Source organism: Nothoprocta perdicaria, unplaced genomic scaffold (assembly GCF_003342845.1).
Source record: "Nothoprocta perdicaria isolate Ctin4 unplaced genomic scaffold, notPer1 scaffold_139, whole genome shotgun sequence".
Lineage (NCBI taxonomy): Eukaryota > Metazoa > Chordata > Aves > Tinamiformes > Tinamidae > Nothoprocta > Nothoprocta perdicaria.
This window is the reverse complement of record NW_020454527.1, coordinates 1,698,035-1,717,622: the sequence shown is the minus strand read 5'-3', so window position 1 is coordinate 1,717,622 and position 19,588 is coordinate 1,698,035. Positions and strand designations below refer to the sequence as shown.

Sequence of the window (19,588 nt, the reverse complement as noted above, 5' to 3'; positions counted from 1 at the left end):
TCTGTTTCACTTGGCAGCTCAGGCAAGAACCAGAATTCAGGACTGCACACAAATTAGATAAACATGCTCTTCTGGTTCTAATTAAGACAGGACGGCGTAAGACTGCAAGCTGCATGCAGAAAATTGATGTGAGGACACAAACAGCTGGAAATAAAAGAAATGTTTTCTGTTGTGAAACATTTATGTAAAAGTGGTAAAGAGGAATCGTAARTGAAAACAGACACAAGTGAATTCTAGAGACAGGATCACAGGGTGAACTGGAGAAACCAGAGGAGAGCAAGGAAAACCCAATATTCTTGTGGTTAAATATAATATATGAATATACCCACCACATGCAGCATGCAATTATGAATAAAGAATTTAGACTGCAAATCATATCTCTAAGGCAATAGAAATAAGCACATCATGATAGCGATTAGCAGGGTTTCCCAAAGGTATACCCAGGAGCAAAATCTGGCTCAGTCACTAATGATGTGTCACTTGGAAGTATTTTCTTAWTCCTTAGTCTTTAAACAGTATCGAAAAAAGACAACTGTACTGACAGACAACTGTCCCAATCGCTGTGATAAGCGATTGGGAACTCTTAGATATATTAGCTGTTTTTATCCTTGAACCTCTCCACAATGTTCTTTCCCATGACTTATTATTGAATGAAATGTAACAGCATCTGAAAACACATAGAACAGCCTAATAGAAAACTTATAGATGAGAAAAGAGCAGTGAAAAAAAGACCTATAAAAAGTATTAATTACATTCACAGACAAACTATAAAAAAATCTAGCAACTGAGCTCAGAATTTAGGAACTGAAATAGCAATGCTACTACTACTATAATGTTGCAATAGCAATTTGAAAGTTGAGTATTTTGAATATCTACTACAACATAGCAGCATACTTGGAATAATAAACAAGAATAAGAAGCAGAAGAAATAAAATGACGCAATAAAATGCTATAAACTCTCTGAAAATAAAGTCATGTCCTTCGCCAGGAAAATGATAAAACTGGCCTAAAACAGTCTCATAGACAGTTCATACCAACTCCCTAGGAACYGCTCATAAATAAACCATGTGTATTGCCTCCCAAATTCTATCAGAGACTTGGATTTTTTTTTTCCTACTGGGAAATTGAACATTGTATGACRGCTACCTTGGATCACATCCGTTACACAACAACTACACAAGAGAATATTTGAAAGAATGACATTGAGTTGATAACCTTGATGATAGCCTGGTTTCCTATTTGACTTTACAGTGCTTATTTTATCAAAAGAAACATTAACTCTGAGGTCTGACTCCTAATGGCCTTTGGTGTCCTCTGTTTTTCACTCGACCTTCAGACTTTTTAGACTTTTTGTCAGCATCCTTTTTCTAACAAATGCACATCTCTATTGTTGAACAGCAACACGCTTGAGCAAACTTCTTTTTCATTTTTAGTAGAACAGAACACGATTGGTTTTCATTACTGTCACACTGTGCAGAGAAAAAGATTTTTTCTGTTTAAAATGCTGCTCTGTGCAGCATTTGAAAATTGACAATTACACACCTAGGATGCATTAATTGGCTCCCACTTAGGGAGAACAAGCAAGCTTTCCCTGTAAAGGTAACAGACATCCAGGTCCTGCATTCAGCTTTTTAAGATTATGAGAGAACAGAAGGTTAGAACAAGCCTGTCAGGCTCTCACTTTGAGCAGTAAATTATTAATTTAGGTAAGCTGCTACGTTAATATGCCATTAAAATGACCAAAAGCAGCTCAAAGTTTATAGGGAAGCTTCATACTTCAATAGACCAAAGACAATATGTGCTATTTAACCAGACTGCTTTCATTTTCTTTCTCACTATTTTCTTTGTCACATGTCCAAGATGCTTGGTGATGTATTTGCCATATATATGTTGTTTGCAAAATACAACTTGCAAAGCATGCTTGTATTTGCCATCTTTGTGGTTTATCCTGCCCCTTGTGCCAGAGATTGAGCAAAATTGTTTGGAGACCCCATAAAACACTTTCAAGAGAGCAAGCTAATGACTTAAGTAAAGGATTATAATTTCACCGAATGACGAGGTACACAGCCAAGGCAGGCAGAAAAGGAAACAAATCTTATCCACATTTATCTTTGAAGACAGGACTGTGGGCAGTTTATGCTACTAACAAAGTACTTTTTCCCCGGTGTAAATATGCAAATATCTCTGCAAATGCTTGGCACTGTGAAAGTCTTTGGAGTCTTAACTCTCCCCACTTTCATTTGCTACTGCAGCATATCCTAGACAGGAAAACAAGCAAGGCCTTATTCTAGAGTCTACTGCACGACACTATTAGATGCAGAACTAAAGCCAAAAGGCATAAATTCACTAGCTGGATTTCGCACACAAGCAAAATTTGCAAAGGAAATCGACATTCTTTGGAGTATATTTTTTCTCAAGAATTCATATCTGAGCCTCACAGGAATACATTTCTAATGAAATCTCATAGCAGATTSTTAGCTCACTCTTGCTCTGAGAGGTACTGCTAGTTGAACAGGCACAGTCCCATGCAGGGATACATTTACTTCTCATTTCTTCTTAACAAAAGGACACAAACAGAAAGACACTATAATTTTTATACTAATGTCAAGCTTTACAAGTTACCCTTTTTCAGGGGGGGATGTCAAGGAAAACATTCCCCCCACTCAAAAAAAAGACTGAAGTTGCAATTAAACCACACCACAAAACATCCTGCACTGTTCTGTTTGAAGCAGAAAGAGGGGTGCTGGATTCATAGAGACATGGAGAAGGAAGAGATGAGGGAACTGTTGCTTTCACCCTATTACCCTGTAGTCTGGTTAAGRCAAATGGATAATCCTTAGCTGGCTGCCTAAACCCTATTGAGTGAGTCAGACACGTGCACATCAAAGGTGACTTTGAATCGCGGCTTCTCCTTGAGGAGCACCTTGACCACTTTTAACTTTGGGTTTTCAGAGGGAAATTTCTCTCTCCTCTTGGAGCTGTGCTGTTTGCCTAAATTGCCTACGTACAGGCAGGGGAAGGACAGAGACAGAGCGACTATAACTGCACAGTTTTAGCCCGGGGGGAGGCGAGACGCCTGTGCTTGGGTAATAGCTCCAGGAAACACTCAGTAGAAGAGTTCACTCCAGAAGACATTGTGTAACAGCTTAAGCATCTCTACACGCTGGAAAAAATAAAGTTAAATTCCCTATAATAAAGAATCTCTTGCATCTAACAAGAATACCTTTATCATGAGGCTCTCACATGAAATCAGGCAAACTGAAGCATGCCTACCTTTTTACTGCCTCTGTTACCAATGGCTAACAGGTTAACTGGACTCTTCAGCCCCTCTATCTTGTTTTTGTTAAAATTATGTGAAGTTAAATTAACTTGTTTTTCTTTTCATGGAAAAATCCTCACATTTTAAATTTGTTTTGATCACAATACATTTTTTTAGTTAGAAACTGAAGCAAAAAAAATCAGGTTTTCACATATTCCTACCAATTCACTTTTTACTCCTTTTTGTTGTGATTTCTTTCACATGCACATACAATGTATGAGTCACCATTGACGTATCCTCCAAAAAACTACTCTACATTTAATTATTTTAGAACATAAAGTGTTGAAACAGAGAATCTTTTTGGACCACAGCAACACTTCTCAGTATTTTTCAAAACTCAAGCAATCTTATCAAGTGGTCCCTCTCTAACTACATGGAAATATGATCTCCTTTACTTCACAAAAAGAATTCCTAATACTAGTAGTATTCAGCATTTACCCAGTACTTAACTGACTAATCTTCAAGTATCTACAAAGAGGAGAAATACTACCCTCACATTACAGGTTAAACAGTATTATTTGTGTTGTATATCGATTTATTCAGTTGGCATTTCAAAAATACCTAATCTGCATTAAACATATTAACATTCTTTAAAATTACTTTCTGTTGAAACAATCTTTTAGGTTGTTGGACCTAACTGCTCATCTTTTGAAGACACAGACTCAGTAGGCAAGTTAATTTACAGGTTTSCTACCTACGAGCTGAAGGTAGACCTTCAAGAGAATTTAGATTTATCAGTCTGCCACTACAGTTAAAGTAAATTTTGAGCTTTAGTTATTTCAGCACTTTTGAAAATCCAATTTGAAAAACACCACCACCAACACCCACATTTTAAGGGCTTTTGTTATTGTGCTGCTTTGGTGTTAAAAAAAAGTCTCAATTRCTGATGGTAAAGGGCAAGATATTTAAATCAAATACATTAAAAATGCTGTCAAAAGCAAAGAAACTGACTAAAAATGGGAAACCGAAGGAATAGCACCAATGTTTTAACTTCTATCAATAACAGGTAACAWAGTATTTAAATATAACTGTGTTGGGTAGGAAACTTTAAAAGGGAAGSAAGATTTTTAAACTGCTCATTTTCCTTTATAATTTTTTAATTCTCAATAAATTGAATTTTTCTAGAGCCTACTGAGCTTTCCTAGTTGCCAGTTTTAGGACTAGGTCTTTGAATTTGTTTAGCACAGATGATTACAGTGTGATGAGGTCTATTACACATTTAATATTACACATTTCCCACTACCTGATCCTGCTCAGTCATTATCTGTAGACTTAAAATGTGAATAGTGGCATTTTGGAAGTTGAATGTTTGTGTTTCAAGGTACAAATTTAGAGAAAGTACAATTCTTTAATTCATATGAAAATAGCTCCTGCAGCCATTACTTTCAATACTTTCCTAGAAGTAGGAAATATTTCCTAGAAGGCCTATGTTTTGAATGAAGATCATGAAGTATATCACAAAGAAGCAGTAGTCTCTCTTTCCCCATGTTTATCCAAAGTTCAGGCCTTCAAAAATTGCTAGTTTGAAAATGGTCAGTAGATAGTAACTTAAATTTGACAGCCAACAAGCAATTCCACCTATGCTGTGCATACTTAAATAAGTGCTCTTTTYGACTGCTATTGGTGTGAATATGTCTAAAGAACGAGCGCAAAAAGATCTTCCTCTGCCTCCGTTGGCCTTTTAGTGTTGCTACTATTGGGGGCAGATAAAAAGATTCATCTTATCCACTGCCCTGGGATGCCTTTGAGAATGATTAAATCTCCTGCAGTCTCCAGAGCTGGAGATAGAAGCCAGGATTTCTTGTGATCAATATCCTGTCCTTTACAGACATTAAAAGCACATGTCTAGTTCTCTTTTGTCATCATCTCCAGACCACATTGAAATGCATGTTTGATTTTTAACATCTGTTAAGAGATGGAATATAAACTTTAGAAAATGTGTATCAGCAGTGCATATTCAGCCAGAAAAGACTGAATAGCTCTCTTGCCCAGTGTGACAACTGTGAGATATATCTCTGTCAATTTGCAAATTTCATTTTGGTTTGGTTCACAAAAATACAGGATTGGCAGTGACTGCCCCCATGTGAGTTGAGAACTTCAATTTCATCCCACATGAAAAAGTGTGTCTTATGGAAAAGTGACTGGGGAAAAAGGAGAGAAAAGAGAAGTTTTATAGGCTTGAGCTTCCCCAAGGATCATCCAGAAGATCATATGCCATCAATATTCACTGAATGCTACCTGGCTTTTGGATATGCAATACGTATTCATTTGCAGTCTGTCTTTTCAAGCCCATCACAAGATCATGCATCATTCTTTACATAATGTTAGAGCTATCAAATGGTTTGAGAGAGCTATTGGGGCTACCAGCACTGAATTACTCTTCTGACGAAAACAACAGCTTTTATCAGCAGATCCAATAATTACAGACAAGGCAATGGAGAGTACACAAATGCACAGGGAGACTAGAATTCTCCTGACTGATGTATACAAATAAAAATGAAATGTTTTTTCTAGTTCTAGTCCTCTTTAAGAAGGGTGTTTCTCTATGTAAGACTACCTGAACTGTATGTCCTGAGCACATCATGAGAACAAGGTTGAGTTTAAGTAGCCAAGTTCAATTGCTCATCATTGCATTGTTTGGTCGTCTTCCCTGTCCTGCCTCCTCTGCCTAATCCTCCCAAAAGCAGAGTGTGTATATGCATTTTGCTAAGGATGAAATGCATTTGTTTAAAAATAATCCTTTACCAAGTAAGCTTCCTTTCCTCTCCCCCATCTTTCTTCAGGAGAGATGATTTAACACCAGTGTTAACATAAACACATTGAAACACAGGAAACTTTGTTAAATTTGGGAGATCACAAAAATAAATGTATGRTAGTCAGATTGCTTCTGAGAACGAAGAGTCAAACTGGAAAACACAACAATGATCTGAATCTTTAAAACCTGAATACAGTTTTCAAGTCCAGATATTCAGCCACACTAAAAGCTTCTACTTTTTAAAGTTAAATTTACAAGGGTCTAGAGGTAAACTACAGGTTATACAAAAACCATATTTACAAAGTCAGCTATGTAACTACTAAACAAAATGAAGTTCCAGTCCCAGTTTCCAGTTCCTCCTTTGGGCAAATAAGCAGAAAAAGAATAAACTCACTTGCAGGAAATTTTGGTACGATCAGCCACCATAGTCCATTGCTGCTGATTGGTTGACACCTCAATGTAGTAGCTGTAGCTCCGATCATCACAGTCCCAAAGTAGCAACCTAAGTAAGAAGAAGCAGTTGAGTGGTGAGTACAATGAATGTTATCCAAGCTGCTCAAGTTTGCTAGTCCTTCATTTGCTCTTCTTAAAGTTTTCTGAATTTAGTTGTTTCTTTTTTAATGTGCCTGTAATATTTAACAAGTACCTAACTGTTTCTGCCATCTCAAACTTGAGTGTCTCTACTCTCATTATCCTAAGGCCAACATCCATCTTACTAGCATTATTCTATGACATTCATCCAATTACCTCTAACTTATTTGAAAGTCAATGAATGAACTAATTTATTGGGCAATGTGGAATGGCCAGCTTTAAACCTGAATAAAAGATCCAGTTGGAAAGGACAATGTAAGAGGAGAAAGAAAAAAAAATCCAGATTATTGTGACAAAAAAAAAAAAAAGACACTATCTTAGTGTTATCCTTTTTTTCTTCTAATAAGTGTATCAGACATGCTAAGACAAATAAAAAGAAAATAGGATTCCCAACTCTAGTTTATCAAAAAAATGAGGAAAAAGATGTTTGAATTATTGACAATGTTCTTAAAACAAAACAAACAAAAAACCTCAACTTACTATATATTTATTCTCATGAATATTCAACCCTTCAGGAAGTACACCAAGGGATATATTAAAAATTAGCCTTCAGCTTCCACCATTGTTCCACATAAAAGAAGAGAATGCATCAGGAGTTAAATACATCTTTTTCAAAAGATATATCTAGTCATTTTTTCTATGAATTCTAACCTCTCTACCCTTATCTCTTAAGTGGGGATTACCTCCTTTTTGTAACCTATATCTGAGATCCCAATATCGTTCCTCGATTTGGTTTTGTTTCTAGAGATACGACTTGAATAAAGTTGCATGATATTCATAGCAAGACCAAGAACTTCCTCCCACCCTGGAGTTGCACATGGGATTGAAATACATACATGGCATAAAATATTTAAGGGAAACATATTTATACATGGGATAATATATGGGATACATGTATTTAAGGGAAAAAAGCCCAGTGCAGAATGCCCTCTCTAGCAAAGATGACTGATAATTGTTTTCACAGCAGGTTTGGGAATACACAGCACCTTCATATCCAGTGAAGCATCTACAAAGAGGGTAGCTATAGACTTCAAAGGGGCAAGGGACTGGTCTAAACACTTCTGTAGTTTCTTCTTTAGGAGCAGTGAAGTATTTGACTTTTTTCTTTCATTAATAGAGGTGGTTTTGCTTCCATTTTACATAAATGCCTTGGCTGGTTTCATTCCATGGATCAGCAGGGTACACTTGAGATTACTGACTGGTGTTGTTACWGTTTTCATATCAACTCAACAGCAACAGTGATACTAAAACAAAATGTCAAAAATCTTTCCTATTTGAGTTAAAGGTGGCTGAAGACCAAACCAGCATGATACATTTACCATTCCCAGCAGTAATGCACTCTCAGAGAAGTCAATGAACCGCTCTCCTGTCAAATAATCAAAGCACAATTGACTACCCAAAAAACCTGCAACTATTCTGATTTAGGTCATCAGTGTAAACTACATCTGCAAGTAGAGAACTGAAATCCAGATAACATGGCCAAACTGGGTTCTTCTGGTATGAGAAAGAACTTATGAAGATCCACACTGCTCAGAGGATCTGTGGACTTTTAATGAAGATAGCTGAGAAATATTTGAAAAGGGAAGAAACTTGTGTCACTCTACAAACTTTCCTAGGCATAAAGTTTCATTTTTTCCTCCACAAATCTCCTAAAACCTTGAGTTTCATGTTCTAAATTCCCTTCTCCCGGGTGACAAAATATTTTCTTGCTTTCACCGCTACCTCTGAAGTGAGGAACATAACTGCAAGAGTTATTGCTCACCTTTAACATTAATAAACAAGAGTGCCAGAGGGAGAAAAATGACCTAGCTAGTGGCCAAACACAGAATCCTCACTCTTAGAGGGACATGCTGTCCCAAGCAGAAGCTGAACTGTCTTAGGAATTAATTTATCAAGGACATGCATATCTGCATCTTTGCCCTAGAAAGGAAMGGCTGCTACTTTTGTTCAAAACACTCTGATTTAGCTCTTTATTCCCCATTGTGGAAACTCAGCATTCAAAATGCAATCAGGTCTACTGGACAAGCACATTTAAAGTATACTATAGGGATGCTGTCAACTCAATCTGGCTCACTAATATTAGAAAAGATAAGCTATCTACAATAGTTTCAGAAGCCAAAAAAAATACTTAAAGAGAAGCCTTTTATTAATACCATCTATTTGTAAACCAAAATTTCAGAGCAGATTTAATAAAAAAAATAAATAAAAGGAGATCTCCAGAGTATCATACAAGACTTGGTTAGAAGAACTCTGCTTCATCAGATCCTCCACGTTCTGCTTGTCTACAGCTTGAAGGCTTCTGAACACTGAAATGATTGAATGCAGTAGATTTTGTATTTAAAAATCTGAAAATTTACAGATAAAAATTCTGACTTATGCTACTAATAACAGATAACAAATTGATTTGAGACCTGAATTTGGGCCAAATCTTTTGAATGACAAGAAAAAGGAAAGGTAAAACGTACATAAATTGCTTTCTTTTAAAAGGGCAATTAAAATGTAGCTAATCATGTTTTCCAAACTTTTTCATCACTGGGGCCTCAGTGCTGTTCCCTTGATCCTGGTTTTCACAGGTATGATCAAGAGTTTGAAGTTCAGAAGCACACTACAGACTTTAATTTTAACCAACAATATGGTAATTAAAATGCAACTGAGTTGCTTTTAGAGCAAAAGGCTAAGGGGACATGTGTCTTCCTTTTGCGCAGGCATAAATATTTCTTTCTCACAACCACCTACCCCAAGTTACATGAAAAWAGCATCGAGCATCTAGCTGCACCCTCCTGCAATATCTTTTGCAGGAGAGAGAGACTTACCACAAAACCTCTTTGGAATTTAGTCTGCATGAAAAGCTTCTCCTGAGCAACAACAAAAATCTACCAGGTGCTTAATGAATATTCACCAGCACATACTGGGCACAAAGGCCACCTTTTTATGTCATGGACCCTAATATTTCTAACACATTGGAAGCAAGCTACCAGGATAAACTTTGGCAAAAAAGCTGTGCTTTCCTGGGGTGGCTACAGAACAGCTGGAAGGGGAATGTTCTGACTTGTTCAACAAAACTATGCTCACTAAAAATATATCTGTTCAGAGTAAAATTGCCCATTGTCCTAAAACATACTATATTATAGCAAAATGCTAAATTGGGTCTTAGTAAATAAGAGCCAGCTATTCCAATATGTCACACTTTTCAGTATCGAAGTTTTACCCATTAAACAGTTAAATAAAAGGCATTTAAATTATATTTACAGCTATAAACACATCTTTTTTTATGTCATTAATAAAGGTCTTTTCAGAGAACAAAAACAGGAAGGTTATTTTCTTTCAAGGCAAGTGACAACATGGGAAAAGTAGCTAAAATAATTTTCTCTCTCTTTAAACCGTAATTTGTAACATGTCCCAAGTGAAAGTCTTAATAAAAGAATAAGCCTCTTAAACTATAAAATGTTCCTACTTCTCTAAGCTAGAGCATGCTATTTAGCTACAATTATTTAAAAGAAAGAGTTTTCCAGGTCTTTCCTGGTAAGGGCGATGATTACATATGTTTTAGTAGTTATGAATAAGTCCTGATGCAGAAGGCAAGAGCACCCAGGTTACAAACAAGTACTTGATGTATTTGACATTAGCGAGGTTTCAACATCATCTCCCATAGCATCACTGCATCCAAGCTGGGATGTTGTAGTCTAGATGGGTGTACTACTGAAGGGGTGAAAAGAGGCCAGATTATTTGCTCAGAGAGCACTGGTTAACGTTCAGTGACTTACCTAGAGGCTCACTGCAGATGGAGTTCTCCCAGCAGCTATTCTGTGGCCCATGCTTTTGGTGTTTGCAATTTAACATTGTTATACTCTCAAAAAACAGTAAATTGTGCGATGCAATAAATAAACGGCCAAGAGTACAGCTAACATTCAGATGAACTGGCTCCTAGCTGCTAGGTAGACCAGAGCAATGGGTAAGCAGGAATCACAGGAAACTGAACAAGGTCAAAAGCAAAACCCTACACCTAGCACAGGCTGACCCGCTSTAGTTGCGCAGGTGAAGGTCTGGCTCCATCTTCTGAAAAGGACATGGGAGCCTCGGTGTATGGAAGGAAAAAATGCATGAAAAGGGGAAAAAAAAATTAGACTATGAGGATAAACAAGCAGTGCTGCAGGCCCCCAGAAAAATCATGGTATTTCTGTCCTTAAAGGTTCTCAAGACCTGACTATCAGCAGCTCTGAGCAGGATGGTCTTATTTCACAGCTGACCCTACACTCAGGGAGAAGCTGGAATAGATGACCTCCTCCAGTCTTTTCCAACATGAAGGATTCCGTGATACTAAGACAAATGGATAAGTTTTGTAGAAATCATTCCTACAAGACACCTCCCTGAAACATTTAGTTCTCTATGAATATCTGAAGCATTTTCAACAGTTCTCCTGCTTAATTTGTGCTCAGGACTCAGTTGCCATGGCAATACTTTGACTCATAGAAGCTGTCCAGGGCCCTGCTGATTTCTACACAATACAAACATCTACTACCCGTGTTCCTAAGGGTCACATATTTTCTCAAATACAACTACATTCATATCTTAACTTCTAATTATGGATATCTAACCTAAACTCACAGATTGGACGCCTCAGTTTCTGGGAGCAGAGCATCTCTGGATGCTCTGTGGATGGACTGTGCATGGCAAYAGGAAAAACAGGCAAGGAACAGAATTTAAGCAGTTGTGCACGATTCTCTCCCATTCAAAAAAAAACCAACCAAACAAACAAACAAAAAAAGCCCCCACATGTTTTCATTAAAATGAAAGAATAAAACTTTGTTTTTGTCAAGCACTGGAACAGAGAGCCCAGGGAAGTGGTGGAGTCACCATCCCTGGCAGTGTTCAAGAAAGATGAGGCACTTAGGGAAATGGCTTGGCAGGCAGGGTGGTAAGGGGCTGGTGAGGGGGCTGGACTAARTGATTCTGAAGGTCTTTTCCAACCATAATGATTTTGTGATTCTGTGATTTATATGCAATTTGACCTCAGTACCAGTCATAGATATTACATATCAGTTAATAAATTCTTTTAGTCCCTCATATGGTCAAGTCTCTGCTGCTACTTAAATTTAAGTCCAAGGAAGTATGAAAAAGATTTAATTATTTTTCAATCATCTTTCTCARGAAATCTGAGTACTGTGTCTTCCAGTTCTTCAGTTGAGATTCAATACTTTTAGTTGAACATCAAAAACATCAAACTCTAAAGCATAAAATATTTACTTTGGAAAAATCGCTACCTATGGTTTTTATTTTCATTTAACTTGTTTCATGCAGTGAGACTCGTATTGTGGATAACTTCTGCATAGCAGACAAACAGATCTTCTCTTATGGTTAAGGATTTACCTAGACGTCTGATTTTAAACTMCATCCTCCAAGTTTTATAATGATAATAACATCACAAACTGAAACGAAAACACACAGCTTTTGATGTGGGTAGCGATTATTTTCTTAACTTTTCAAGACCCAGGGTTAGAACAAGCAAAAAGCCAATTCTGCACTTATTTTTAAGAAAACTCTCTTCAAGAGTTCTCCTTTTGAAGAACGCAAGTATAGTCTGTTCAGAAAAGAGAGTGGCATCTAGGAGAGAGAACTGCCATTGCCTTAGACATTTCTTTACATCTCTGCTGATACTCTTCTTAAATGTGGACAAATATTTTAGGCACGAAAATGGGCAGTTACACAATGTATTTCAAATCTCACTTGCTAATCAGTCAGTTGTCTATTCTGACAGAAAGAAGGCACAGTATGGGCTTCTAGCAATAGATATTTATGCAGAGCGCCTCTGCTTCCCCTCTTTTTCTTGGTTGTCACAGAGTACAAATTCAGCTCCTGAAAACACATCTTCTTACAGAGAACACTATAACATTAAGACAGGGATTTCTTTGTCTGATTTTATGAAATAAAATACTCATTTTGCAGTCAGTAGATCTGAAGTTGGCAAGATTTTTTTTTTTTTCAGTTGGGAATCGTTCTGCACTCCAATCTGTTTCCAAAGCTCAAAAAAAAGGGAAGCAGGAGGAGGAACTGAAGAAGCTAGAAGCTCCTGCTTTAGGCAAAACTTTGTTCTCTGTGCACACATAATAGGCCTTTACTGCAAAAAAAGCTCAGTGAACTTCACTCCAGCTCTAAACACACTCGTTAAGCCAACTTTGTAAAGTAATATTCAGCTTACTGTGCCCTTGCTAAGCATTCCCTTTTTCTAAGGGCTAGAACTAACTGCATAGTGAAAAGGCAAGTTAGGGGTAGGCAGGTCTGACATGGAGATGATGGCTTTCTTCAACAAATGCTTCTGTTCTTGCAATGAGATGCATAAGACAGAGGAACTGTATCTACTTTTACCACGAGGCTGCAGTTAAATTTCTGTTCTAGCATAGCAATTATACACCCCTAATATTAAAATTTTACCCTCTGAAATGCGTTTTTCTGGAATTGCATCCTTGTATCCTGACACCGAATCCAACAGTATATTTAATTTTTAACTTGCCCATTACACTGAATTAAAAATCCAAATGCCAATAACAAAAACCACCCCTTAATTACCATCCCATCCCAAAGTCATACATTCCAAAGAGAATAACTGTACTCAGCACGTCTCATAACTGCCCTTCGCTGGGAGAAGGGGCACCCCCTCACCGTATGGATCCAATCATGTAGGGCTGGGCGAGCTGCACTACGATAGCTCCGCTCCCCAGCTGGTGACACGTGTAGCCCGAGTCCCAGTCGTAGTTTTTGGTGTCTCCGTTGAGCAGGGCGTTGCGGCTGCGGCTCACGCCCTCGATCACGCTGGCGCAGTCAGCAATGGTGGCAACGTTCTCTGTGGGAACTGTGAACACAAACACAGAGGTGACAGATGCAGCAGCACAGCCAGAAAAGAGGTCAGCTATCAACCGCTTTTATTTGTGGGTAGGAAAGAGAGAAGGGGAAAAAAAGAAAAAAAAAACAGAGAGAGAGAATGAAAGCAAGATAAACACACAGAAATATAATTCTGCTTAGCATGAATTCTGGGGCAAAGTCAAGTAGCACAGATAATGTTTATAGGCTTCATTCCAGAATAGATTAACAGATTAATCTATCTATTAACACATAAATTTCTGTCTTGGGGATGACATGGCAGCAGTTTTGGGTTTTTTTTTTTAAACAGGGCCGAGACAAAAGAAAYTTTCAATGAATTGCAAACCATTTCTTATCTTCCTGTTCATGCAATGTAAACAAACTCATTTAAAAAAAAAAAAAAAAGTCAAAATAAGTAACTGCAGCTATAGTTTAAAGCATTGATCCAGACTGTGAGAAATTGGGGCTTAAATACTTCAGTTGGAGACCTCATGTTCTTTCAGCTCAACTGAGGATTCTCAACATGCACCTGTTGGTACTTCTGACACGCTTTTGACCAGAAATTGTACCTAAGGCTTTAGGACACTCAAATATTTTAAAGTATTTACTAAATACTTAATTAGGAACTAATCTTGCGTTAAGAGAGGGGAAGAGGGACTTGTCTGTTCAGACAAATAAAACAGCCACTACAGAAGCATTTCTCACTTATCAAAATCAGAAAAAGGAGTGAATAAACTCTACAAAAAACAAGCTATAATATCACAACATGAAAAGAAAAGAAACTACATTGAACTAGTTCTTCTGGAAAAAAAGAAATCGTAAGTATTGTATAATGATTTTCTTCCCAAAGGGAATCATTACATTCTTGGGGGACTCTCTTTCCCTCAAGATAATTTCTTTAAAAAGAAACAAAAACAGAAACCCCACACCACTATCCTGGATAATTCTTTTATTTTATATGCTGCCATAAAAATGCCAACATGCAATTGCTATGCCAAAAAAAAATCAAAAATTTTACTGTGGAATATAGAACTCACCTTCTGTCATAATCCTTAAATGCAGTTATTGGAATATTACAGGGAAAATGAGTACATTTAGATCACTGAAGGAATTTTGAATTTAAAGAATGCATTCCTGGGATGACCATAAGAACAAGAAGTATTAGTATCAAATGTTATATTGCAATTCTGAGATGATGCTCTGAAAGAGCTCATGAGCTCTTTCTTTCATCTTTACCACCCTCTCTTGCGGGCAGCGCACACATCCAAAGCTGTGATCCATGTGTCACTGCCAGCCACACTCGGTTCCCTCTTCTCCTTGGTACTCCCTAAGTTGAACACTCTAGTTTTGGAGCTGCTCTTACAAACTGAACTAGACAACGGCTAACTTGGCCATTTATAAGGCAATTTTACAAGTAAGGGAACATTACCTACCCAGCAATAGAAAATGTTGATGTGTAGTGAGTTTTTTTTTCCTTGGCAGAAGAKGTTAGGACCTGGAAATCTTTCCGAGCAGAGGAAAGCTCTTCTATTGCTTCCTTAATCTTGCCTAATCTGATTTAAAATCTAAGTAGTTTCCCTTTCTTTTCAAAGAACATTAGCGTTCAATCAGACAGTGCTTTGTTTTTCTCTGCAATTCAGAGGGACTAAGGAGCTCTCCCAAGGTTTTTTAACATCACCTTCCAGTAAGACGGCAAATAAATCATGCAGATTGTTTAAGATGTCCTATTTACATCCAAGCACTTTCTCGGAAAACCTAGTTTTGTGGTAACCTCTTCAGCTTCTTAAGCTCTCTCAGCTTTTCTGTGTCTGTCTCTATCCAGCAACTGAAAAATGAGCAGGACTGCAGAAATATGCTCTCTGAACTTGCAGAAAAACAAAAATTAAAGTTACTTTGTTAGCTTTTGTCTTTTGGGGAAATATTGAAAATACAGGTGCTTTGAGTTAAATGAGAACAAAAAAAAAAATCTTTCAGTGACTATAAAAAAAGAGATTATACATGCCTGCCTATATCTCATGAAGAACAACCAATTTGTGTGGTAATGCAATTAAAAGAGGGGAAGAGTGAATAGGCTGCCAAAAGTTACTTGACTGCTAGTGACCATTAAAAAAAATTGCTTATAAAAAAGTTTTGAAAACCATAATAATCACCACCAAATCAAAACATGAACTACACACACACACGCACATAAAAATACATAAGACATAAAACAAATACCTGGGTAAACAAATGATGTGAAAGTGGATTTGTGCACAATTTTAAGTCCACTTCAGACTGAAAACTTAAGAGTTGTAATGAGCAACCCACTTAAACAAATACATTGCCTGAAAATGACAGAAATGCATAGAAATACAGCCACGTGAAGGTTGAGAGCTAGCCATTAAAAAAAAACAAACAACAACAACAAAAAGATCCCTGATGAGTTAGGATTCTATGTTTTAAGYGTTCAATTGTCAGGTGCAGAATGTTCATAAAAAGGAACAGGAGAGTGTCTAAGCTTATTGCCAAGTAGTCCCATAATTCACTGTAGTGGCAAAGCAACTCTTTTGCAGGCATCTATTGTGCTATCAATCATCCTCTCATCTCCATGTGCCCCATCAAAAACTATTAAACCCACCATATTATTTTTCTAGAGACCTTTTGATATAGTATGAAAACTTTTCTAGGAAGGATCTGAACAAAACAGAGATAAATAATTCAGACTAAAACCACATTGGCATAAAAAATGTTTGGCTTAGCTTCCTTTTCTTCACTGATAGTAAACTCCCCTGGGTACCCATTTTAAACTGGCATTAAAGAACCTTCCATATATTGCTACTTTTTTCAGGAAGAAGCAGCTATTGATAATTGGGTTGAAAAAGAAGTAAATGGTAAAATGCCAGCTACCATACTGAGGATCTATGGAATATACTGGATACCCTGTGAACTATAAATAAGGCATTAATTTAACAGAGTATCACTTTAGTTTATCCACTGCATTTCTTGCATCACCTTGTTCCAACTGCACTTCAGCACCTGCACTAGCCCAAGACCTCGTCAGACACCAGACAACATCACCCTGAAGAGCTGCACTCCCCAATACACGCCCAGAAGCTGCGTTGTTGCTTATTTAATGCAATTCCATGGTCGTCTTCATAGCAGCAAATTAGAAAGTGATTCTACTTGCAGCATGCAGAAGGTGCCACGCTGTTCCTTCTCTCCAAGGTGARGGTCTGTCATTCCTTATTTTGAATGTTCATAATCATCTCTCATACTCGCCTGATAAATTTATTAAAAACACCATCTGTTGGGGACTACTCCATGTTATATTTTCAGGTCTTCTGATGCTCTTTCTTTTTCCCATTAGAATTTCTGCTTAAATGTGTGTCATTTGTTTACAAAAAGGTATTGCCAAAAACAACAGCATTGCTTTTCTATTTTTTTCTTACCCTCATAATCATAACCTCCTCAGGTATTAATAGTAACCAAGGTTGAAAGAGAAGACAACAGAGGARAAATTACAATTTTTTTTCACTGTTCATATAACAGTTTTGCTCTGACAAATCCAATTTACTTTTAACASAGTGGATGCGAGTTAGCAAAGCTTATACATACCACAAGCAAACAAACTATATGATTGACCTTACAGATAACAGCATGAAGAAAAGTTAAGGTTAAAAGAAGAAAAAAAAAAAAAAAGTTAAAAGAAAATGAAAAGAAAATGTATTCCCCTGTTTCCTACGTTAATGTTGCAGTATAGAGTAATGGATAGCATAGCACTTAAATAATAATATTTTTTATAAAAGACTCATTTTCAAGGTGTAGCCAAAGGATCACGGTAAGCTACAGGTAACTATACCAGCTATATTTAGAGATATGATAGACATGTTATTCCACTATCTTTAGAGATCTCCCAGGAGAAAAAAGCACTGGTAATGTATGGCAGACCTTGGTCATCTCTACTTATTACTGTGTATCAAGATGCATCCTTGATCGCAAGCTTTTTAGCACACTTAGTTTTCCATTAAAAAAAAAAAAAAGGTATTCCAGAAGAAAAAAAATAATTCCTTTCATTTCTCAGTCTGGAGGGGTCAGATTCTGCTCTCTTTGCATCCAGTGCAACTTCATTGTCTTCATCTGGATAACATGGAAAAACATGGTCTAACATCTGTCAAATCAAATCTGTGATACAGGAAGGTACAGAATGGAGTTGCTTCAGAATACGTATTAATGTATTCTCCTAAAACAGATACAGAGAAAGAGCTGATCTGCAGAGTTTTGAGGAAGTTATAAAGTATCATGGGCTGTTCAATATATTTATAATGTGATCTAGATCATGAGCTATCAAAGGTTCTCAGCTAGTATCATCACTGCCACAAAACTGACTTTTCTTAAAGCATATATTGAAGTGCCAAGGCGTATGTGCAAGAACTGGTGAGAGTGAACAGCATGTGCSCAACCACATTTCTGTTCCTTGCAGAACTTTTGGTAAGGGCAGCAGGACTTTGGACAGCTGTTTAGGAAGAAACAGTGAACAAGAAATTATACCGGAGGAAATACATTTTATTTTGTTTAATTTGAAGAGCGATTTTTCTCTCTTGCTGTCATGTGCTAGATGCCCAGCTTTCAGTCTCTCCATTTCATGGTAAAATCATACCTTTCCTCTACAGAGATGACAAGTTTCCTCACTAGAAAATGACAGGTAGAAAAAAAAAGAAAGCTCAGAGCAAAGGAAAGCTGCACATTTAGTTTTCATTTTTTTTCTATTTGGCAAATKATATTTTTAGTCTAATTTTTATTCAAGACACAAACTAATACTTCTTTATTTGCTCTATGGTTAAAAAAAAAGTTAGGTCTCCAGACTGTCATTAGAAGCACAGTCACAAATTCCTGTCTTCCCTTCCACATGCTCTTTCTTATTTCCTTAAGTGAATCTACGAGTCACCATAGACTGATTCAGCAGGTAGAGCTGAATCAACTCTCTGAGCTGCCAAAAAAATGACCCAGTGGTTTGGTTCTTGTCAACACACTCTTATCACATCTCTTATCACCACACCTTCATTCATCCCCCACACGCATACTTCTTATATTATGCTTTTTCTCTACTTATTTCCCTGGAAGAYCAGGGAACTTTGGTCATGTTTGTGTATCATGCATCCCATTTGGGCCTTGCTGAAAGTCTGCAAACACAACCTCACAACCTTTCACAATGCAGATAAATAGCTACAGGTTCTGTCCTGAACTGATTAATCACATGCTGTTACACAACCACTTTTAAATATCAGAATGCAAGATGCCAGTATTCATCTGCTAGAACAGGTCTGCTACAAAGTGAGCTTTTTCTTTCTTATTTTTAAATGAGGGGTGAGTGGTCGCCCCTGCAGCGCGCTGCGGCTGAACGGCCTCCCGCAGGACTTGGCGCTGGGATGGTCTCCCATGGGATTCTTCCAAGCAGATCCCTGAAAAAATTGGTTCTGCTCTCCTGCAAACCGAGGTTGTTTTGCTGCCGTTTGCTTTTTCCCCCTCCTCATCGAACTCTATCCTCAAGGTTACTGCAGTCAAACCTGCCCCCAAATCTTTAAACTATTGCTATCATGACTAGGATTTACTGTTGAAACCACCAAATGCCTACTAAATTCTTGCAATAGTTAGGCATCCTGCACTCACTGCAAATAGATATTTGAATGCCATACTGTTACTTTTTCAGCTCTTATTTGGGCCTTTGAAAAACTCCTCTAAAGGCACTAAAGAGAAAACTGCGTTTTAGAAGTAAGGCAAAGTCTATTTTTCCTAATTTACTCACTGGYAGAATTTGGGTACAAATTCTAGAACTCCCAGCAAAGACCCTCCCTTCGCTTTTTAAAGTATTACATGTGGTCTTCTTTCTGCTTAGCTGTAATTTAAAATTCTGATTTTATTACTTCTCGTATCAGATGAAATACACCACGCTCAACGTAATAAATTTTCCTTCTTAAAATCACTCAAATGCAGGGTTGTACTAAAGYATTGTGCTATTTTATTTATTTAATTTTTGTGGTGTTCGATCCATTTAAGTATATGCAAAGACATGGTACTTTTTGTTCTGGATG

At 37.3% G+C, this 19,588-nt stretch overlaps 1 protein-coding gene across 2 annotated transcripts in view; it reads right to left on the bottom strand.

Moving 5' to 3' along the window:
* BTBD9 (BTB domain containing 9) overlaps positions 1–19,588 on the bottom strand; it is a 99,959-nt gene that overhangs the window by 16,731 nt on the left and 63,640 nt on the right. For both annotated transcript variants that reach the window (XM_026034043.1, XM_026034044.1), the window contains exons 9-10: positions 13,323–13,512; positions 6,469–6,576 (exon numbers count right to left, since the gene is read on the bottom strand). In XM_026034043.1, coding sequence (XP_025889828.1) covers positions 6,469–6,576; positions 13,323–13,512 — 298 coding nt within the window. The remainder of the gene's footprint in view (positions 1–6,468; positions 6,577–13,322; positions 13,513–19,588) is intronic.